We start from the raw sequence: 24,575 nt of genomic DNA, 5'->3' as shown, positions 1-24,575 counted from the left end.
GTTAAAAACATCAGGGAAACTGGCTTCACATTTGGAAGTAATCTTTCTAATCTCCCCAAAGATAAACAACATTTGGTGTTTTAAATAAATATAAGAAATTGTGAATGATGGGGATCAGTAGGGTTGAAAGAAAAGCAAACACTGAGAAGTTAACGCTATGTGATGCTGGGCAAAACCTCACTTCTCCAGACCTCAGTTCTGTCAAATGTAAAAAAAAAAAGAAAAGAGGGGTAGGGGTTAGGTTTCTGGGGTAGGCATCCTCCCAGGTGAACCCCAGTAAGTCTTGCCACCTGGTATTCATATTGAGTATTCAACATTGAGTAGGGCTGACTTGTGTAATCAGTAGCATATTACAGAAATGACAGGGTGTGACTTCCAAGACTGGGTCTTAAAAATCACTGCAGCTTCCACCTTGCTCTCTTTTAGATCATTGGGTCTGAGGGAAGCCAGCTGCCATGTTGGGAGGGCACTCAAGCAGCCCAGTGGTACCAAGACCTCCTGATAACTGTCATCATCAATCAGCCAGTGGTGAGAGTACACCATCTTAAAAGAGGATCTTCTAATCTTAGTCAAGGGTTTAGATGACTACAGTCCCAGCCAATATCTTGACTGCAACATCATCAGGGATGCCAGAACCACACAGCTCAGCTACTTGTGAACTCCTGACCCACAGAAACTCTGAGATAGTATTATTGCTTTAAGCTGCTAGGTTTGGGGTAATTTGTTATACAGCTGCTGCTGCTAAGTCGCTTCAGTCGCGTCCAACTCTGTGACCCCATAGATGGCAGCCCACCAGGCTCCTCTGTCCCTGGGATTCTCCAGGCAAGAATACTGGAGTGGGCTGCAATTTCCTTCTCCATGTCATACAGCAATATATAACTAATACAGTTGCCTTGGGCCAAGTCCAGCTCTTATATTTTATATGTCAGTGAGTAGAGGTTATTAATGGGAATCTCAAAGTTGGCATTTTGTTTATCTCAAAAACCAGATCCTAGCTGCAGAATAAGACCATATTGCTTTGGGCATTTCTAAAAAGGCGAGTAGCCAGTCTCTAGAGACTTGCCATCCTAAAAACTCATGGATTCCCCTTTGTGGAAGCAGGCCGACACAGCGGGCTGGCCTTGAACCAAAGCTTACAGTGCCATAGTTCAGCAAGCAGCAATTAGTCCTTAGCATATCATACAAACCCCACTTACATTGCGTTTACATCTAGACACTCAACTTGTTAAAGCAAACTTCAGTGGAATGGGGACTTACTTGGGCTTTGCTCTTAATGAGTCATTCCAAAGGGTGCAACTGGAGGAAACAGCACCCCTAGCAGTTTTTAGTCTGAGATGAATTGGGAGAGGGGTTCAAAGTTGCTGAGTTAATGGTTAAACTCAAGTGACTCTCCAGGGCGTGGGACATATCTGGAAAGCAGGCCCTTTGCATTGGCCTGGACCTTGGTTAGACTGAGAGACATTGATGGCGCCCTTACCTGTGATGATATGACTCTGTGTATCTTGGAATAGACACACAGCACTAACAAGGCATATAGCACACTCACTAGTGGGAACCACCATATCTTCAGCCCCTTCTAAACCCAACATGGCTATTGTTCTGAACTCATGTGGTAGTCTGGATACTTCAGTATCTCTTCCCCATATCCTATCCCAAACAGAGGTTGTGGCTCACCACGGATCACCCTCTGAATAAATGGATATAGATGCTGCATGGCATTCAAAGAATGTGTGGCTGTTTTCCACATTTAAGAGACTTTCATTGCAACCATCTTCACATTGAATGAAAGAGATACTTTTCCAAACAAGAAATATTTCAGTTTGGTTTGTCCATGGAGGATCTGAGAAACATTCTCTAACCCAGTCCTTCTGACACAAGTTGCACATTGGACTCACCTGGGGGTCTTGTGAAGCATACCCTCCCTTATTTTTTGGGAGGGGCTCAGGCAAGTCCAGGTGATCCTAGTGTGTAGTCAGCACTGAGGATGTTCTAACTGTACCCAGCAACCTGCTGCTGCCTGACCCCAAAACTAAAGGAACTAGAATAAAAATAAGTCAGTTGTTCAGAAACTGGCTTCAGTTCTTATGTCATAATATTTGAGAAAAGCTATACAACTGCCCATCAATCAGCCAGGTAGCTGGAATCCTGGGCCTGTTTTGTATTGGACTTGAAAGATGTTCAAATTTAGAACATCTTATGTGTTTTATTCCCACTGCCTGGACATCCATAACAGTATGCTTGAATGAAGATGATCATACCTGGCTTTTTGGTCTCTGCATATACTTGAAATTTGGCAAGGCCTTCCTTAGAAATATTTCTATATAGATTGGAAAAGTGACTCCTCTTATTTCTTGCCAATCACTGCATCCAGAGATCTCGATATTATTTGTTACAACTGCATGCGAGTCTAAAATTATCTCAAAAGTTTAAATTGAAAATCAGATATGGGCTATACTTGTTCCCTGGACCCTGGTTTGCCAACCCTTGGACTATAGCAGGGTTAAAACTTAACAGTTACAGAAATAAATATTATATCAGTGAGATTAAGTGACTGGTAGGTAAGTTGATGCCTTATTCCTCATGCATTATATTATGATTCTCTCTCATAATTTACACAGTGCATCCTGTGCAACCTTGGGCAAGTTATGTAGCTTCTCTGTGCCTCGGTTTTCTCACCTGTAAAATGCAGCTCTTATGTATAGCAACTCATTTAAGAATTACGAGGTAGAGTACTTGGGACAGTGCCTGACCCTTGGAAGCACTATTGTAAGGGCTAATGACTGTTGCTTCATCAACGCATCATGTTATCTGAATTTCAGCAAGGAAATGTGGCCAAGTTGCTTTCTATACCTTTGGATACTAGCTATAAAACTGTGGACCAGATACTGGAATAGTTAGGGGATTTGGAATGTCCAGACCTAAACAGTCTAGATTGAGGGCTCTAGGTCAGTCGTTCTCAAAGTGTGGCCCCCAGACCACCAGCGTGTTAGAAATACAAATTCTCAGGCCCACCCCAGACCTATAGAATCAGAAAGTCTGGAGGTGGGGCCCAGCATTCTAAGTTTCAGGAAGCCCTCCAGATGGTGCTGATGTTTGAGAAAGTTTGAGAACCTCTGCTCTAGGCCAGACTGAAGAGTTTCTGTTGCCATAGCCCACAGGATGCTGTCCTTGGTGCTGCCTTGTCCCCACTCTCCTCAAGATCTCAGTTAAACATAGGGACCAGCTTGCTTCTCAGATTGGCAGATCAGACACAAAGTCAGCCTGGAGAAACAACTACACTAGTGGATGCTGGAATGTGGACCTGAAATGGTCTCAGTCGGTTGGAAGTGCCAGCCAAAATTCGCAGTTGTTTTGATTTTTAATAGAGTTTTATTTTTACCTAACACAAATTTCTAACTCAAGTTTCTTGGCATTTGAACTCCTACATGTTCAGTGAGGTTGTCAGCAGTGATGTGGGTATCCAGGCACTGTATTTCTAGTTAGCACTGTGGCCAAGATTGCACGATTGCAGCAGGTTGCCCCTGAGTACAGGACTGAAGCCTTGCCCATCACCTCTTGGCATTTTATGATTTCATCACCTAGTGAGGAAGGGTACCACCCAGGAGAAAACAGAGTCTGCAGTTAGTTATGGAGTTGCAGTGAGATGGTGAGGTGGTTCAGGGGTCATTCTGATGCAGCTTCATATGCCATCTGTTTTGGTCTCTGGGCATTATCAGCTGTTTTGTCTTATCCAGGCCATGTGCTCTTCCCATGCACTGGGATTCCCTGCCAACCAGGGGCTCTAAGACCAGCTCAGTTGGTGGTGTAGCCTAGTCCTGGCGATGGAAGCAGGTCTATAATTGGCCCTTAATTGGATTGGATTTGGCTCAGAATGACTCCCAGGCTGTCTGTCCCCTGACAGATAACCAGCAGTGAATGTTGTATATAATCCTGTAAGGGATCTGGGATGCCATTTCTTGGCTGTTGCTGACAATGGAGAGCTTTCCAGAAGAGTTGACCTTCAGGGTGATGATCTGGGAGTATCTTAAAGAGAAGTTTTCCCCAGGTCCATTTATTTGCCACCTGGTCTTTCTTAAATTAAGACATCCCAACCTGATTTTCAAATTCCAGAATCAAATATGTGTGTGTGCATTGTGTGTGTGTGTGTGTGTGTGTATATATATATATATATATATATATATATATATGGAAATGATACAGTATTTTTTTAATTAGGCAGCAATAAAACAGTAAACAGAGATGGAAATTGAGATAGTACTTTTCCTTTGAAATATATCTATAGATATAAGTGGGTAACTTAATCCTAGCTCTTTTTCTCTGTGAGAAAAGTCCCTCTGGGTATAGGCAAAACCATCATCTGTCCTGTTCTGGCCCACTGCATGGGTTGTAACTAACCCCACCCACCCCCGGCACCTGCTGCACCCTGAATGGTGGTCCTACCTTTTTGATATATTTGAAATGAAAAGTACTATCTCAACCCATGCAATGGACCAGAACAGGACAGATGATGGTTCTGCCAGAGAAAGAGAGCTAGGATTAAGTTACCCACTTATATCTATTGATACAAATGGACTTAACTACACTTAATCAAAAATTAGTCTTAAAACAAACTCTCTTGATGATACATCCCACAGTCTTCTACCCTGAGTGAAGCTGAAAGTCACATAAGAGTGAACTGCAAATCCAATTCCTGTCCTGCCTGTCTCATGGAACTGTTGTGAGCCTCAGAAGAAAATAAACACAGAAGTAGGCTGGACTTTTTAAAATCAAATGCAAGAACTTGTTAATATTACTACTGCAAGTAGCTTCCAGTTAAAACATGGGATTTAAAACTTGCCATAAAGCTCCAAATGAGCCTTTATTTCCTCATTGCCTGGTTCTTGACACTCCCTAAAGTAGCCATTTCATAGAGTCTCCAAACTGCCATGTTATGTGGCAGTTATATTTAGTACTGACTGCCTACCTGTTTCACTCTTGTTGCAAAGCAGAAATGATTCAGTTGTCAAATTTAGTATCATCAGAAAGAGGGAGAAAACGCCCCTGGAGAATACTAAGAGGAGGAGACGATGTGAATGGGGCATAAGCCAGGAGAGGACGTCCTAGAGAAGACACAGGGCCACTTCTGGATGTTTAGATCAACATTGATCTTGTTTTAGTTTCTGGACCAGACTTCAATAGTATACAGTCTGTGTACAAAAAATTACTAAAAAGATGAGATGCCTCTGTTTTTGGCCATTAAGCCCATTCAAAATGCTCAGTAAAATGGTGTCTGAAATGCATTGTTTCCCTTTCCCTTGATAGTAAGAAAATGGCAGCTTGACTCTAAATATTTCTTAAACTGCTTTTCTTCAGAGAAAGATCGGAAATGCAAACTGGACATATTTGGTAGTTAAAAGTGGCCGAGGAGGGTGTGGAAATCCCTTGAGGTCTCCAAAAATCAAATGAAAGTGCTCAAGTAAAATGTGGGTAATTTTACTGGCTTTGGAAACAGTAGCTGCTGCAGGTTTTGAAAAATGGGACTGCAGTGCCTCCTTCTGGAGAAAGATGGTACTTGCAGATTAGAGATCATTTCAGGAGGTCACTGAGACACAAGTCCTCCCAGGGGCTTGCAAGGGCCTCGGTGAGCTCAGATTAGTCACAAACAATTAATGGGGTTTCTTTTTCAGTGAGCTTTTTCATATTCCCTGGGGAAATATGCAGAACTCCTCTTTAGAGAGAATTTCATGTAAAAACCAACCAACTGACACTTGGCCTTGGAAGAAACGGACAGGGAGCAAAGGGCATGGGCAATTTGAGGGGACAAAAAAGGGAATGACATTTTCTGGATGCTGATTTGTGCCCAGTGCCCCATCTGAGTCAACTCACTCTCTTTATGTTTGCCTCTCATGATCGAGATAATCATTCCTATTTATAGACGTGGCTCGGAATGGTCGGGAACTTGCCCAAGGTCACAGACTTACTACGTGACACAGCGGGAAGTGAAGCGCAAATGTGTCCCACTCTATCCAGCACATCCAGTGCTCAATGTCTTAAGTTCCCTCTCATGGTAGCATACTATCATAATAATAGCTGCTACTGTGTACACACTCTGTATGCAACTTGGTGTCTCTCAGCCTCGACACTCCTGAAGTTTCTTGTGGGGGGATGTTTGGTGGCATCCCTGGTCCCTACCAACTAGATGGCAATGGCACCCACCCTGTATTGTGACATCCAAAAAAGTCTCCAAACATTGCTCAGTGACCTTTAGGATGGTGAAAAAACTTGCCCCCATGAGATAGGTATTACTCTCATTTTTCAGAAAAAGAAACCATGATGAGCCAAATCACAGACCAAGAGAATAGCAAAGCCAGGGCATGAACCTGTGCCTGCAGCACCTCTAAAGCATCTGTTCTTCAACCTCCTTTCAATAGAATATCTGTTTTCTAACATCCTGTCTGGAATCTCTGTCACTTGTATTCAAAGGCCACGACTTGTTTCTTTCTTCCTGCTGCAGCCATTATGTGCTGAAGTCCACTTTTACATTCATCCCCAACTAGACTGCAAGTCTCTCAGGGGACATTGTCTTGCATCACCTACCATTAGTGTCACAGTGCCTGGCATATAGTAGATGCTCAGATGTTCACTTACTAAAGGAGTGAATTCATTCCAGTCCTTTAATCCTTCCCTCCCATTCAAATCCAGCTCATGGTATTAACTTGCTTTATGAAGAAAAAGGTTAATTTGGCTAAAGTAAATTCCAGGTAACCCATATACAGATGATTCAGAAATGAAAATCAACTTCAATCTATTCCGAATAAATGGATGTTTGAACATGCAGAATTGAATAACCCCGTTTGGTAAGGTTTCAGGATCTGTTGCCTCCAGAACGAAAGGGCAGCCATGATTCCTATCATTTGTATCTAAAATCAGGGGTCAGGCAAAAGCAAGGCAGAAAAATGTATATTATGTGTTCAGGATTCAGTTGTGCCTCTGACACTCACGGCAGGTCTTCTGGGGTGGAAAGAAGTGCCACTGTCCTTTCTAGAGGCTTCCAGTGACTTCTGGGTGATAAGACAGGCTTACTTTCTGCTGTTTTCCCATCAGTCAAGATGAAATTGTTCTGAGCTGCCTTTGTGCCACCTGCCTGGTCAAAAGCGACTCCAATCTGTCTGCAGCTTAATAGAAATGTCCCTCGGTGAGAAGCCAATTGACTGACCTGCCTGGGATTAAAGCAGCCACCACCTCACCCTACACATAAAGCCTTAAACCGGAGGGTGTGGACTGATCAGTCCCCGGGCAGGGACAGGTGGAGCGAAGTACAAGTTAAATGTGCGGGTCTCGTCGTGACTCCTTCTCCTTCTCAAATGCCACAGTGTGTCGGGGGAGTTAGAGCAAGCAGCGTTGTCACGATGCAGCCAAGCCTGCTGAGACAGCCCAGAATTCACTTCCCCAGTTTTCTGCGTGGGCTGCATACAGCGTGAGAAGGAATGAAAGAGAAAAGGCCTCATGGGTAGGAGACTGCCTCTTGATGACACACAGATCCTGCCAAGCCCTAGCTCAGCCCAGGGGCAAAGGCGGGCTCTGCAGAGGCCTGGCCTTCCTCGGACCAGCCGCAGCTTTGTCAGCACCGGGCCAGGGCCACAGCCTCCCAGGCACGGCCCCTAGTGCCCCTCTCCTTCCTCCTCCCCTCCTTCCTTCCTTTGCTTTCACCTCCTTGGCCTTTCTCTCATGCTTGCTCTGATATTTACAGACATTAAGGAACCCTTCCTGTTTTCCATGACCCTTAAAGAGAGCAAATGATTCATGCTTCCAGGCAATATTCTGCCCATTCACCTGACCCCGGCTAGACTCCCTGATCTGTATTTGAATCCCCAGAGCTGGTATCCTCAACGCCTGGTGCAGGCTTTATGCTCATTAAATGCTTGTTGACTGAATGAATTCATGCATGAATGGATGGATGAACAAGCAAACAAATGAATGAATAAATAAACCAACATGTCAAAGTTGTGATGTCACGTCTTTGTGTAGATGACAGTTTCTGCAGCCTTTTTAAGCCTTTGCTTGTTTTTCCTGCAAGCTAACACAGTGAAATATTGGCAAAACCCAGAAGACTATAACTAAAAGAACATTTTTAAAGAATGCAGTGGGTGCTAGTGTTTAAAAGAACTGGCTATGGAGTGTAATATCTGACCTCTGTGACTTACAAGCTGTATGACTTTGGTCAAGTTACGCAAACTGTCACAGCCTTCTTCCCCCCACATAAATGAAACGGGCATCATAGCATATACTCTGTATAGTCAGCACAAGGAGTAAATGAAATAATGTATGTGAAGTACAGGACACAGTGTCAGGCATATCACAAGTATATAATAAATGTAATGATGACAATAAAAATGATGACATTGATATTAGTGCTGATGATTACTAATGCTTAATGCCTAACATTCATATTTTAAAAGACTTGATGAGCTACTGAGATAACCTACTGCTTTCTGATACATCTGAGAGGAAAAACTAACCTACCCAAAATGGTCATGTTTAAGGCCAAATACTGTAATTCAGGAATATGCCATGTATACCATAAATATACTTAGTTTATCAATTAACAAAAGAGTACTTAAGAGTGCTTGATTCCTAAGTCTCTGATCAATATGAATTGATTATAAATATTGGGCCATTAATTACTATCCTCTTTTTATTAATGTTTTCATTTCTGTAAAATGCATTGCATTGACTGCTTGGAAAAGAATGTTTGCAAAATGGTCCTGACGTCAGTCTTTGAAGTAGATCAATCAGGGTTACTTACACTCAGCACAACTAACGTTTAAGATTGGATAATTCTTTGCTGGGGAGCAGGACTGTCCTGAGTATCGTGAGACATTGACCAACATCCCTGGCGTGTCCCCCAGTGGCAGCCCATACCTCTCTGAAGTTGTGACCAATTACTATCTCTAGACGCTGCCTTCTATCCTCAGAACCACTGGAGATAGAGTAATGAGTTCCGTTTGCACTGGGAGTAGGGCAAGTGCCAGTGGTAACTGTCCTTTAGCCCAAGGAAATCTACATCCCAGATTACAAGGGTCTACATCCTGAGTCACCTCTGCCTTCTAGTGAGCTGGCCAGAGCAGATGTGCCCTTCTCAGGGCTCAGATCTGCTTTCACCAATTCCAAATCCCTCCTGAGAATCCACACATTAGGCCTTCCAGATCTCTGTTTTAATAGAAACCATCCAGATAGCTTCTGTGTGTTTGCTGTAGAGAGGCTCTTAAAGCAACTGTCACCATCAGCTCAAAGGCTCCTCACATTCACCTTCAAGAGTACTTTACACCCACACAGGCTGTAACCAGGGCCTAGAACAAAAGCTTTACCAGGGAGGTTAACAAATGAATAAAACCTTGCACTTCGGAACCATTGCAAACTCATCTTTATCCTAAGCAATTGGGGAACAGGAAAAAAAAAAAGAGCATCACAAATCAAAAGAAATGTGGCTCCACTAGAGAGTGAAAAATCTCAGCATAAAACCATTTTCTTCAAACAAAGTGAATAGAGCATCTGTAATTGGGTCAAAGCAGGGAACATTTCAAAATTGAGGACAAAAAATTTCAAGCAAACCACAGATAAGACATTTGGAGAAGTTGTTAGGTTTGTTTTTGTTTTTGTTTTAAGTTTCATTCTATGTAAAACAATAAATCAGTCCTCTGTCTTCTGGCAGAGGGAAAAGGTTATGAAACCATGATTAAGTCAGACTATGAAAAATAAATCCTCTTAATTCCAAAAGCTACAAGCAGCATAAAACATTTTTATGATAGAGAAAGACAGATACTATACAATCTCACTTATATGTAGAACCTAAAACATACACTCTCGTAGAAAAAGAGGCCAGACATGTTGTTACCAGAGGCAGAAGGTGGGAGGAATAATTAGAGGAAGGTGGCCAAAGGTACAAATTATCAGCTATAAGATAAATATTGGGCTGGCCAAAATTGTCATTCGGATTTTTCTGTAACATCTTATGAAAAAACCCAGACAACCTTTTTGGCAAACCCAATAAATACTAGAGATATAACGTACAACATGATAACAATAATTAACAGCGCTGTATGGTATTTAGGAAAGTTGTTAAGAGAGTAAATTGTGAGGTCTCATCACAAGGAGAAAAAAATGTTTATCTTTTGTTCTTGTCTTCTTTCTTTTCATTATATCTGTATGAGATAATGTGAGCTGAGCCTATTTCTATAGTCATTTTGCAATATATGTAAATCAAACCATCAAGCTGTATGCCTTAAACTTGGCCAGTGATGTATGTCAATTTTTTCTCAGTAAAACTGGAAAAACATGAGAAAATGTGAAGTGGAAAAAGATTCAAAACCATACATGTGCTATGAATGATGCTATTTGAGAAAAAAAAATGAAGGAAAAGTAGTTCCCATTTGTGTATAATTACCCCATCCCAGTTGCTGTGCCTAGATATGCTTTTTAAAATACATCTTCCTAATCCTTCATGTCTCCCTAATCCTAAGCCCTATGAGGAAGATGCCATTTTCTGCTTTTTATGAAACCAGGAAATAGAGACACAGAGCTCAAAGTTGCAAAGGTAGGAGGTAGTTACTGCAAATCCCATATTGTTAGCAGCTTTAGTTATATTGCATCTCCTATGTAAACCCAGGGGGAAAACTGGAAGGGAAGATACCAACGTGAGTACTATGCTGAATGATAATTTTATAGATGAGTACTTTTATTTCCAAGCGTCTGTTATGTTGTGACAGTGTTTATACAAATAGATTTTTTAAACGTATTACATTTTATCATTTGAAATGGCTGATATTTCCATTCAGACATCAGTTGAATCATCTGCCATTTATGTAGAAATGGGGTAAGCTTATTCTAAGATGATAAAGGGCATGGTTCCCAAATATGGAGCTGCTAGTATTGATTTGACTGGCTGGTCATTAATTTGAGATCTTTGCTCTTTTCTTAATATAGATCTTTACAGCTATTAAATGTAATAGCTCTGATGCAAAGAGCTGACTCATTTGAAAAGACCCTGATGTTGGGAAAGATTGAAGGCAAGAGGAGAAGGGGACGACAGAGGATAAGATGGTTAGATGGCATCACCGACTCAATGGACATGAGTTTGGGTAAACTCCGGGAGTTGGTGATGGACAGGGAGGCCTGGCGTGCTGCGGTTCATGGGGTTGCAAAGAGTCGGACACGACTGAGTGACTGAACTGATCTAAACAGCTATTAATTTCCTCTAAACACTGCTTTTGCTGCATGCCACAGTTTGGTGTCTGTTATTTTCATTTTCAATTGTCTCAAAGTGTTTTCTAATTTCTCTTGTGATTTCTTCTTTGACTCATTGGTTATTTAAGAGTGTGTTGTTTAAGTTGTACACCTTGTGAATGTCCCAAATTTCCTTCTGTTCTTGACTTCTAATTTCATTCCACTGTAGTCTGAGAACATATTTGCCATGATCTCAGTCCTTTCAAATTTATAAAGAGTTGTTTTAAGGCCTAACATGAAACAAGCCTTGGACATTATGTCACATGTGTGCCTAAAAAGAATATGTACTCTGATGTTGTTGAGGGGAGTGTTCCACTAGTTAGTTTATAGCATTACTCACATTTTCTGTTTCTGCTATAGACTGAATGTCTGTGTCCTCTTGCCCCAAATTCATATTTTGAAGACTAATCCACTGTATGATATTAGGAGATGAGAACTTTGGGAGGTGAAAAAGTCATGAGGGTGGAGCCCTCATGAATGGAATTAGCGTCCTTATGAAAGAAACCGCAGAAAGCTTCCTTGCCCCTTCAGCTGTGTGAGAACGCAGGGAGATGGCCATCTATGAAACAGAAAGCAGGTTCTCACCAGATACCAAATCTGCTAGTGCCTTGATCTTGGACTTCCCACTCTCTAGAACTGTGAGAAATGAATTTCTCTTGTTTATAAAGCACCCAGTCTATGGTCTTCTTATATACCAGCCCAAACAAATTTCCTGAGACAATTTCCTTGTTGATCTTCTGTCTAGTTGTTCTATCCATTGTTGAAAGTGGAGTACTGAAGTTGCCTGCTGTTATTGTTCAGTTGTCTGTTTCTCCCTTCAATTCTGTTAGTTTTTGTTTCACGTATTTTGTGGGTCTGTTGTTAAGTGATAAACACACTTCATCAAGTGTCTGAGTACATCAATTTGCCCTTCTGCCAACACTCTCAGAATGGGCCTCTGAATCAGCAAGAATAACTGTGGTATGTAATGCTTAACATTTAGGAGTAATGAACGCCTTATGTTCTCCTCGAGCAGAGATGGCATCTTTCCGGATGACTGGTTGGTGAATATGTCTTATCTGGACATAGATGTTCTTTGAAAAATAAATCCAAATAACTCTTGAAAATTAAATGATTTTCTTCTGGATTTACATATTTTTCTCCCCCTTTGAGGAAAATGAGCCAATCTTGACATTTTTCCTAATTGTTTTCAGTTTCCCAGAGGAATAAAATTAGAATCAATAAAGTCAAATTTCTGATACCTTTACTGATTGTGGCCAACAATGTTACCTTCAGTCCTTGACAGAAAAGCTAGTCTTGCTTTTAAGTAGTAGTCTCCCAGAGAGTGCATGGACCTGGAAAGTCTGTAAGAACACATTTCTACAGATTTGCTGTGGTCAGGGCACCAGTAATGAGGCATGTGTGCTCAAGATGTATCCAGTGTGCCCCGGCCTATGAAAAGCTATATCCTAGCATAATAAGATTAAAAAAATAAAATGAATAGTCTGATAAGGATTGTGACAGCATAAACAGGTGATGCCAGAGTTGCCACAAAGTACTTGATAGAGAAGGCATGCTTCCCCAACAGGGCACATGATAATGGCTCTTTTCAAAACTACAAACTCTAGAATCAAGGCTGGTTGGTCAATGTTGGGTACAGGATAGAGACCAGCTTGACACCATGGGGCTGGATATGGGTGTGCAGGAGTTACAGATCATTCCAATTCACTCTCACTTACTGCCCTACAGCAGTGTTTCTTAAAGTATGGTCCAGTGCCCGCTGGGTGACTTTAAAAGACTCTCTGATTCCCAAATGCAAGTGCTTCCCTCAGTTCAGGCCAACTTCCATGGTGGCTCAGATGGTAAAGAGTCTGCCTGCAGTGCGGGAGACCAGGGTTCGATCCCTGGGTCAGGAAAATGCATGGCCAAAAGCTAAGTGGGTTATTAAGAATCACTAAAATTTTGCATTTTTCTAAATCCCTGGTTTTGTCTGCTGTCATCAGATCTGGCTGTCACACACCACATGGCCACGCTGCAATGTCCAACACAGAGAGGAGGAGTTCCTGCTACTTCAGAAGGACAATTTATTTCTAGTGCTTCATGGCTCCCAGGGCTTTCAATTGCTGCTATCTTTGTGTTCATTAACATAATTGTAGAACTCTTCTTAGGGTTTATCTTTGTTAATCATTCTTCTCCTAATTGCTACATTGCCACTACTTTGATACTTATTTTGTTCCTCTCTAATTCTTTGTTATCACTGAGTTCTTTAACTGCTGGAAAAAGAGAAGAGATGATGTGGGTGGGCTGTAGGATCTTGTTTTGCTCTGCCCTGAAAGTCTAAGAAGTATTGCCCTAGAAGAACTCTTTGGTCTCAGCAGGCTGGTCCACTAATGATGCTCTGGACAACTCCTACACTCAGAAATTATCTCTGAGCCTCTGTTTAAATCATTCCATTCCTACCACCTCCTTGAAGTTGTCCCTGATGCCAAATCATTGTGAGTCTCCCCCTCTCGTGAGTCATAACCTCACTTTATTCTACTGACTACTAGTCATAGGGGGTCATAAAGCCACGGGATATCTTGAATCACTGAGAGGCTATCTAATTCTTGAATGTTACCTATCTTTTGAAGTATTTTGTATTTATGTTTCCATTAAGATAAAAGTATCCTGAGAGCACTGACCAAGTTTGACATCTATTGATCTTCTAGAGCAGAATGAAGTGCCCACAGTACAGAAGCTAGTTACAGAGGTTCTTTACTGGGCTCCTGTGGTCTGATCTGAGGGTTGGGAGGGAGCAGAAGTGGACACAGAGTCTATTGGACAACAGCCCTTAGCAATCCTCCAGGTTCCCAGACCCTATTCGTGAAGTCTGAAGTGGCATCTGCTTCAGCTACAAACAGACAGGCTAACAGTGGCTTTTGACAGTGGACGTGGGGTTGGAGATTCCTGATCATGCAACAAACAAGTAGGTATGTGAGCATGAGAGGGCCCTTGGTTTTCAGGCATTGCTGCTGCTCCTTTCTCTTCATCTAACTCCTGGGCTTGCTTAAATCACCCTCTGGCCACCTTGAATAGCAGCCAGGAGACTCCTGAGAGGTACAGGAATGAATACCTGCCTTCCCCTGCCCCAGCGTAGGTTAGGGCCCCATTTGGGATTCTCCTGTCTTTCTTGGTCTTGACAGTATGTGCTGTCCCTTTGTTTCCTGGTTCTGGTGCCTGAGGAGGTTCAGGGCTAAGTCCTTTGCCATAAGCTGTGATTCAGTTCAGTTCAGTCGCTCAGTTGTGTCCAACTCTTTGCGACCCCATGAATTGCAGCACGCCAGGCCTCCCTGCCCATCACCAACTCCCGGAGTTCACTCAGACTCACGTGCATCGAGTCAGTGATGCCATGCAGCCATCTCATCCTCTGTCGTCCCCTTCTCCTCCTGCCCCCAATCCCTCCCAGCATCAGAGTCTTTTCCAGTGAGTCAACTCTTCGCATGAGGTGGCCAAAGGACTGGAGTTTCAGCTTTAGCATCAGTCCTTCCAAAGAAATCCCAGGGCTGATCTCCTTCAGAATGGACTGGTTGGATCTCCTTGCAGTCCAAGGGACTCTCAAGAGTCTTCTCCAACACCACAGTTCAAAAGCATCAATTCTTTGGTGCTCAGCCTTCTTCACAGTCCAACTCTCACATCTGTACATGACCACTGGAAAAACCATAGCCTTGACTAGACAAATCTTTGTTGGCAAAGTAATGTCTCTGCTTTTGAATATGCTATCTAGGTTGGTCATAACTTTCCTTCCAAGGAGTAAGTGTCTTTTAATTTCATGGCTGCAGTCACCATCTGCAGTGATTTTGGAGCCCCAAAAGTAAAGTCTGACACTGTTTCCACTGTTTCCCCATGTATTTTCCATGAAGTGATGGGACCAGATGCCATGATCTTCGTTTTCTGAATATTGAGCTTTAAGCCAACTTTTTCACTCTCCACTTTCACTTTCATCAGGAGGCTTTTGAGTTCCTCTTCACTTTCTGCCATAAGGGTGGTGTCATCTGCATATCTGAGGTTATTGATATTTCTCCCGGCAATCTTGATTCCAGCTTGTGCTTCTTCCAGCCCAGCGTTTCTCATGATGTACTCTGCATATAAGTTAAATAAGCAGGGTGACAATATACAGCCTTGACGTACTCCTTTTCCTATTTGGAACCAGTCTGTTGTTCCATGTCCAGTTCTAACTGTTGCTTCCTGACCTGCATACAGGTTTCTCAAGAGGCAGGTCAGGTGGTCTGGTATTCCCATCTCTTTCAGAATTTTCCACAGTTTATTGTGATCCACAGAGTCAAAGGCTTTGGCATAGTCAATAAAACAGAAATAGATGTTTTTCTGGAACTCTCTTGCTTTTTCCTTGATCCAGCGGATGTTGGCAATTTGATCTTTGGTTCCTCTGCCTTTTCTAAAACCAGCTTGAACATCAGGAAGTTTACGGTTCACGTATTGCTGAAGCCTGACTTGAGAATTTTGAGCATTACTTTACTAGCGTGTGAGATGAGTGCAACTGTGCGGTCGTTAGAGCATTCTTTGGCATTGCCTTTCTTTGGGATTGGAATGAAAACTGACCTTTTCCAGTCCTGTGGCCACTGCTGAGTTTTCCAAATTTGCTGGCATATTGTGCAGCACTTTCACAGCATCATCTTTCAGGATTTGAAATAGCTCAACTGGAATTCCATCACCTCCACTAGCTTTGTTCGTAGTGATGCTTTCTAAGGCCCACTTGACTTCACATTCCAGGATGTCTGGCTCTAGATGAGTGATCACACCATCATGATTGTCTGGGTCATGAAGCTCTTTTTAGTACAGTTCTTCTGTGTATTCTTGCCACTTATTCTTATTATCTTCTGCTTCTGTTAGGTCCATACCATTTCTGTCCTTTATTGAGCCCATCTTTGCATGAAATGTTCCCTTGGTATCTCTAATTTTCTTGAAGAGATCTCTAGTCTTTCCCATTCTGTTATTTTCCTCTGTTTCTTTGCATTGATCACTGAGGTTGATCGCTAAATGGCTAGTCACTGGCCTTTATGATCCTTATCCAAAGTGTTTTTTATCTATATTCATGAATAATTCTAGCCATGACACAGGACATGGAAAGAGTCTGAAATCTCACTAAAAGAAGTGCTGATCTTAGCTAGAAGGAGGTGCTCCTCTGTCTTATGTCTAGAGTATTATAATAGTTATACCCTAGACTTTGAGCCTTGTGGTTTTCATAGCTTGGCTGTTGTTGTTTTAGTCACTCAGTCGTGTCCAACTCTTTGCAACCCCATGGACTGTAGCACACCAGGTTCGTCTGTCCATGGGATTTCCCAGGCAAGAATACTAGTGTGGGTTGCCATTTTCTTCACCAGGGAATCTTCCAGACCCAAGGATCAAACCCTTATCTCCTGCAGTGGTAGGCAGATTCTTTACCACTGAGCCACCTGGGAAGCCCTCATAGTTTGGTACTGTGGACTTACTCAGTTTTCAGACAATGGCCTGTTTGATTAAATCACTGAACAATAATACACAGGGTAGGTGATGAATGGGTGGCCCAAAAAGGAGGAAATCACATCCAACCAGTGAGGAGCTAGATGATGGCTGGTCCAGGGTATTTACTGCTTATGATTCCAGCTAATCAATCAATGTTAAGAAATCCTCTCCCTCTGTGACCATAAACCATGGCCATGGAAGTCTCAAAATCTGACAGATTTGCAGAAGAATTGATGCATCAAAATCAAAACAGCTTACTACCTCTCCTACAAAAATAAAGATCACTCCTTGGCTCAAAACAGTGACTGTCTTCATCAGGAATTCAGATCAACTACCTGGACAATTTAAGTTTTTATATTCCTGTAGAGTAAGGACAAATGGGCTTCTCTGAGTGATTTTGCATTATTAGAATTTTTTCAGGAGGGAAGAATCATTAAAGTCTTCTCTGAGATAATGAAGTAACAAAAAATGTATTCTGGCTATTGTGGTACCATTTTGATATTTTATTGAGTTGCTATTGTTCTCCATTACCATAACCACAGATTCAAGTCTACAGAATCAGTCTCACTGCTGAATAACACCACAGGATCCTCTCTGAACTAATTTTAAAACATTCCTTTCAATCTTCAAAACCAAATCCTTCTGCAACTGGAACTGGGGTTAAATTTAGGTCAACAAGAATTTCTTAAAGGCAAAAAACCCTTTAAAGTTTGCATTAAAAATTCATGTGTCTAACTGAACAGCCTTAGTTGGGTGATGATAATAAATATTACCGAAAGTTCATTTCACTTCTGGGGGCTTTCTCACAAGAAACTTCTGTTGCCTCATTCCATACATACTGGAATATTTCATCTCAGCTTGGCAACACAAGCAGTACTGAGTACAATGACACGCAGTCATCAGTTCATTTCATCCTGTCGTAATGGATACCGAGTGTGTATGGATTCAGATCAGTTCCTGCTTATGTCACTTTCTCCTCATCCAGGTTCCTGGATTCACTCTGTGGTCATAGAATCTATTGTGTTTTGTTCTCACTCCTTTATTCTTTCATATAACTATGCTCAAAACACTGGATACTGTTCTGTTCTTTTGACTTGAAACAGCTCCTCTCTCTCCACTATAACGGAACCTTATCAGCAGAAGTTACTTGTAAATGCCCTGGCAAGTCCACATCAGTGTGACACAAGTAGCATGGCCATCGTCACGTGTGGGACTGTCTCACTAAGAAGGTGACTAGGAAGGGGAAGGCAGGCCAACATCCTCAGTGGCCGTCTGACTGGTCTGGGAATAAGACAGGCCCCAAAGCTTTGTTTACATACCGGAAAACCTTTGTGCCAGAAGCTCTGGTCTAACGTGAGAGTGCCAATACTTAGTAAACACTTCTGGAATTCCAGACTTCTTCTGTGGAAGGGTTTCGTAAACCATTTTTATAGTGGTCTTTTTGAGACAAAGGAAATAGTTTTTCACTCACCTTTTTTCTTCCAACTACTGTTCAGCTTTGGGGACATACTTCAGTTCACTTTTAATGTTCTGGATCTCTGATAGGTTGACCGCAGGTCCTGGAAGTTTCTTAGCTCCTGGAATTGGCTTCTTCTCCTCGTCTGAAGTGGGAGGAGCACCCTAAAGTAAAAAAGAGAAAAATTTAGCTCACTGAAAAAGACATATGGTCTCTCTGGGTCATGGACATGAAGCCGAAAAAAGGCAAAAATAACATCAGTGTAATTCTAGCAGACTGACTTTTTCTTGTGCTGTTGTGATCCCCTCAGAGTTTCAAGAAGATCTCATGCAATTTATGGAGGAATAAAGCTGGAAGAAAAACACAAGTAATTTCCACATGACTTAGAAAACACAAGAGTACTGTGTCTGATACAGTGTCTGATAACTCTTAAAAATTAGCACTAGTGAAAAGGATTTATGTTTCCAAGAGAAGTGTCTTACAAAACCAAATTTAATCTAGTGGGAAAGAAACCACCTTGCTGGAGAAAATTGAAGGCAGAAGGAGAAGAGGGTGACAGAGGATGAGATGGTTGGATGGCATCACCAATTCAATGTACATGAACTTGGGCAAACTCTGGGAGATGCTGAGGGACAGGGAAGCCTGGTGTGCTGCAGTCCATGGGGTCGCGAAGAGTCAGACATGACTGAGCAACTGAACAACAACAAAGAATCCACCTGCCAATGCAGGAGACATGATAGACTCAGGTTCAATCGCTGGGTCAGGAAGAGGAGGAAATTTCCCCTGGAGGAGGAAATGGCAACCCACTCCGGTATTCTTGCCTGGAGAATCTCATGGATAGAGGAGCCTGGTGGGCTACAATCCATAGGGTCACAAAGAGTCAGATACAACTGAGCCACTGAGCCTGCAGGCACGTGCATGCGTGCGTGCACGCGCACACACACACACACACACACACACACACACATCATAATATCATAAGAGGCCTTAAAGGCAGAGTTTGTAGACTGTTAGTACACAGCCACCTCTAACAATGACTTGGTCCAGGAGTTTTCTGTTTTTTCGTTTGGGGCATATTGGCTGCCAGCCTTGGTTCCAATGATGTTTCTGGGGTACAGAAACAAACAAACTGACATAAACAAAGCCTCTTTATATCTGGATGGGAGAGGATGCAGCAGCAGAGGAGGGCTCTCCCCTCCTACTTTGGAAAGTATTTTAGGTTTTCTGTTTTTCTGTTGTGGCTTTAGAGCAGGAGCACATTCTATACTTGTTTTGGTGGCTCCTCCAACTACTGGTAGGGGCTTCCCTGATAGCTCAGTTAGTAAAGAATCCGCCAGCAATGCAGGAGACCCCGATTCAATTCCTGGGTCGGGAAGATCCGCTGGCGAAGGGATAGGCTACCCACTCCAGTATTCTTGGGCTTCCCTTGTGGCTCTGCAATGTGGGAGACCTGGGTTCGATTCCTCGGTTGGGAAGATCCCCTGGAGAAGGGAAAAGCTACCCACTCCAGTATTCTGGCCTAGAGAATTCCATGTACTGTATAGTCCATGGGATCGTGAAGAGTCGGACACTACAGAGCGACTTTCACCAGTTACTGGTACAGAAGCGCACAAGCACACTTGTGGATAGCTGTTTTGCTGATTAATCCTGAAAATGTCCCATAGTGACAAATCTATGCCTCTATGTACATACACCAAACACACAGATTAACAGGGGCTGTAAAACAGTAAGATCCATTGCTGTTCGTGGCTCCTAGGACCCCAGCTAAGTAGTGCAGATGGTTGCTGGATAGCTCCTTCCTCCTATTTGCTAGCGGTGAGGTGCCTAGTCTCCGGGGCCCTGGACTGGAGGTGCTGGAGGAACATTTGATCTCTGTGGCAGCCACAAGAGCACGCCTCTCGGATCAGTTTCCTGCAGGGAGGATAATTGAATGACAGCCCCAGCTGCTTTGCCCTGAGACACGCCTATCACCATGCTGACGTCACACTTCCCACGGCTGCTCGTGGCCAATGGCTGAGCGTCATAGGATCCGAAGGCGGGCTTGCTTCTGGGAGACCTGGGCCTCCTCTGGGAAGGACTCGAGAATTTTCCTGAGAACAGCACTGTTGTCTAGGTCACTTCAGCCCCACTCTCCGCTCCATGATCCTTCATCTGCATCACGGTCTCATGTTTCCTGACAAGTGTTTTCCCCAGTAAATACTTTGCCCGTCGAATCTCCTCTTTGGGTCTGCTGTTTGGAGGCCCAGACTAACATAGGCTCTCTGTGAGACTGGCAGAGCTCCACCTGCTGGGCCAGCAACTGAGTGAACCGGTTCAGTTATGGGAAAAAGAATAAGAAAGAGCACGCTTGTCTCAGGTTCAAGCCCTGTGCTGTACGTGTGCCAGCCAGTCCTGTACGTGTGCCAGCCAGTCCTGTAACTCGGGTAGTAAAGCCCAGGCTGTGCTTTAGCCCCCATCGGGCTCCTACATCTAGTTCTCGAGTTGTATGAACCCTAAAGGGAAAGGGAAGAAAGTTTCCCAGACTTCAACCACTTACGTGGTGCATGTACAGAAACGCTTTTAAATTGTTTATTTAAAGGGCTGAGTAGAAATATAAAATAGTGAGTTGCTTGTCTTCTCCTATAGGCTAGTGGTTTTTCCTCGGGACATTTTCTTAGATTCTGGCACAGTGCTAATGAAATAGCTAACATGTCACCCACACGAAATGATAGAGTCATGCAATGTCAACTCTACCTTTGTAAATACCCACAGAATGTTGTTTCCCTGAGTCACTGTACAGAGCCATAGGCTCAGCTTCTTTGCATCCTTTGCACACATTCATCATTTATAAACGCAGATTTAGAAGCAGTAGGTAAAACTGTTAAAGCTCCACCTAGAGGACAAGGTATTCTGAAACCTTCTTCATTAGGCTTTTGAAAAGAAATTTTTAGCAAGGCTGTAAGGTGTTCTTTTTAGAAAATATATGTGTAGTGGTGAGATGAAAAATGTTTCCTCACTTATAAACATTCCCATGGTTGTTAGGTGGATAGAGCTTAATACAGAAACATGAAGGAGAAAAAATATTTCTAATTCCTTCTGTTAAGTTCTCGGATGAGTCACAGTCACTTTATAATTTCAAAATGTGCTATATTACCACAATTAACACCTAAAGCCGATGTGTGCAGTTATGTGTCTGTATGCAAAGATTTATTGTGTGAACATACACAGTTAAAGGATGAAAATATTGGACATTAGGCATTTTCCTGGAAATTTATTAAAACCTCAGTGCACTGTGATTTTTATTTATCAAGGTAAAACTTTTAGCTCTTGATTTGGTAGGGTCACAAATAATGGAAAGTTATAAGTGGATATATTTAAGAAGTAGGTTTTAAGACATTGACTCAGGAAGGGGTTAGTGGTGGTACATACTCTTAGTTGAATCTTCTCTCATCTTTTAAAAAATAATGCGAATCAGATTCCATTTTTTTCTATGAATTTGTTACCATAAGAATTATAATACATTAAGGCATGAACAAGCAGGGTCCAGATGGCGCCATTTGGCTGAGTACACTCTCTTTTCTTTTTTAAGTAGATATTTGAATTGAGAAAGAACATGGAGGACACTCTTTGGTTTTAGATAAAACTTCAGAGACAGCTTATCAACCCCCAGGCCAGTCCCAGTTTCAGGAATGGCTATTGTCAAGCAGAAATGTCCCTTTTGGGGGTGACAGAGTATTTGTAAAATTGAGCAAAATGATTAACCATTTTCCAGCTATCTCACCTTCCTCTTCCTTTTTACTGCCAAGTGCCCTGAGTTTTCCCCTAAATTCTCTTTTGTACAACAGTACAGCCTGATATGCTCATTATGCTCAACCATTGAAGACTGAAAAATAACAGCAAGCACACTACTAACACATTCAATCCTCACATCAATCTTCAATCCACAACCATTATTATCCCTGCTCTGCAGTTGAGGAAACTGAGGCACAAAACTGGGGGGAGGGGTAAGAAACTTGCCCATGGCCTTACAGCTAGGAAGTAGTGAGACCAGAATTCAATAGTGTGTTTGCATCATGTAAAGGGACCAGGTGGAGTGGGAAATAATGAACAGAAAATCCCTATGTGCTATTTTGTGGCTTGATAATGATGGAATTTGAGTCAAAAGTAAGATTTGGGAGACAGAGTAGGGGTTTGTCAGTATCCTTCAAATCACTTTAATCAAGCAACTGCATTGTCTTAGGCAAAAGACCAGCCCAGCTTCTTAAGATCTGGTTGTAAGGCTTCTGTGTTGGGCACACGCCAAGTTCTGGCTGGGCTGAGCAGATGGAGAGCACGCTCCAGCTCTGCGAGCAGAGCAAGGGCTCACAGAGACCTTAGGTGGGTGGGAGGCCCAGCCAGAGCTCACAGGCCTTGTCACATGAGACATCCTGGCTTCCTGCTAGGGTCCCTCCTCTTCTTCACATCTGAGGTAGTGGCAGGATTGAGATGGGGGAGTTCCTGGCTGTGACAGAGGTGGCCTGTTCTGTTCAGGGATAGTATATTATGTCCTCGACTCTAGACAGTAGTTATCTTAATGCAAAGCTAGGCAATGAATCCCAAATCTAAGAAAGTGAGCAATTCCAAGGTTTTAAACTGGATAGTAATAGAAAAGCGGGGCAGTACAGGTTAGTTGAATTCAGATTCCATTATCCCATTCAAACTATGTGACAAGAGGTGGCTCAGGCCTTGCAGCCAAGCCAAGCACCTAACTTTCCCCCTGCAATACTGTTTTCATGAGAACCTTACTCCAACATTCAGCCCAGATACCGCCCCTCCCGAAGATCCCACGAGCTCTTACAATAAAGGATACCACCCTTCACCAGCCTCCTGATCCATGAGCCCCACGAAAAAGATGTAGCTCAACTCAGGAAACATTCCTGGGGTCTCCAGGACTCTGGGGATACCTCGCTTCCTCTATCCCACAAAGCATGTCGGTTGGCCTTTTGTTTATGTGGTTGGTCATAAAATAGGTTTTCACAACCCAGGCTGTTATTAGGCTTTAGCTATTTTGGAATGTGCTGGAACCATCAGACTGGAAACAAGGCAAGAGTAAAAGCAGATTTCCTAACTGGGACACTCGTGTGGAGAGAGTACCAGCTGTAAAGAAGTGAGGGCCATGTCTACCACAGAGGAAGATGAGGGGCAAGCCTCCAAAACAACCATCATATCAGTCAGTTTAGTGAGAAAAGAGAGTCAAGCTACCTTGCAACTGTTTGCCAGACACAGTGACAGACACAGCTTAGGAGGAAGCACAGGAAGAAAACCGAATTAATTAAGAAATTAAGAAAAACAGATGAATGGAGATGTGGGGAAAATGCCTTTCTGCTTTCCCTTCCACCTCCCTGGGCTATTTTCTTACAACATGCAAAATAATAGGCCCAGGAGTCCTTCATAAAAATTGGATAATTCAGTCAGTCAGTGAACAGTCATTTACTGAATACCTGCTAGGTTATGCCATGTCCATTATATCACTGACTCTTTCCTTACAGAGACCCTTGGAGAAATGGGGGGATCGTATTTTGCAAACAGAGGTTCAAAAGGAGAGTTCATGATCATGAGCTAACTGGTGGCCAGATTAGCAGCAGCAGAACTTGAAATTATCTACCATTAAATCAGAGTAGGGCTGGATCTTTTCAGCTTTTATGTTCAAAATGTTACTCATCAAGGGTGACTGAAATTCCAGAACTTGGTGATGTCACTCAAAGATTCTATCTCCTTTCAAAAATTATCTTTCTCTTTATAGGGGGCTGGAACCACTAACTTAGGACCACATCAGTAATTATTTATGAGAAAGCAAAAGGTTAGATGCAGGACAACCAAAGTTTTATTAGGAAATTTTGAAATGCTGATTCTTTTGGACCAAATACCAGAAAGGTCATCTACAAAGTTTAAAGAAGTCTTTTCACCTTTTAAAAAACAAATACAGTTTGCAGTGCCCTGTGACTTTATTTATTGCTCCAAGACCTTAACTTTTTTTTTCAGACTCAGACCTTCCAAGTTTCATCAGCAAAGTCACAATTGAGGAAAAATATAAACATTTGGATGGGGAACTAGTCTCTATTTTTTGTACCCATGATGAATTTTAGCCCCCATTTTAGAAGACTGGGTATTTGAATTTGGAGGAAAGGTAAAGAATTAGAGGGAGGGGGAAAATCCAGAAATTGATAGACTTCCTTGCAAGTTTCTCTTTTCAAAGGAAATATCCAGGGATTGGGGCTTTCTGTTTGAATCTGCAAGTAATTTAATGTGCTTATTACCTGCGTTCCCACTGGGGTTCATCGCTCATCAGAAGCTGTACTAAGTGTATCCTGCTCGATTCAGTAAAAGCTTGGAGTGAAAACTTACCAAGCTCGTGACTACT

General features: G+C 42.5%; 1 protein-coding gene across 1 annotated transcript in view; it reads right to left on the bottom strand.

Moving 5' to 3' along the window:
* The window catches only part of SMPX (small muscle protein X-linked), a 52,914-nt gene that overhangs the window by 12,672 nt on the left and 15,667 nt on the right, over window positions 1–24,575 (bottom strand). Inside the window, exon 4 of the mRNA XM_055565672.1 lies at window positions 18,212–18,360. Coding sequence (XP_055421647.1) covers window positions 18,226–18,360 — 135 coding nt within the window. The 3' untranslated portion in view covers window positions 18,212–18,225. The remainder of the gene's footprint in view (window positions 1–18,211; window positions 18,361–24,575) is intronic.

Source organism: Bubalus kerabau, chromosome X (assembly GCF_029407905.1).
Source record: "Bubalus kerabau isolate K-KA32 ecotype Philippines breed swamp buffalo chromosome X, PCC_UOA_SB_1v2, whole genome shotgun sequence".
Taxonomy (NCBI): Eukaryota; Metazoa; Chordata; class Mammalia; order Artiodactyla; family Bovidae; genus Bubalus; species Bubalus kerabau.
The sequence above is the reverse complement of the archived record's forward strand: the minus strand, read 5'-3'. Positions and strand labels throughout refer to the sequence as shown.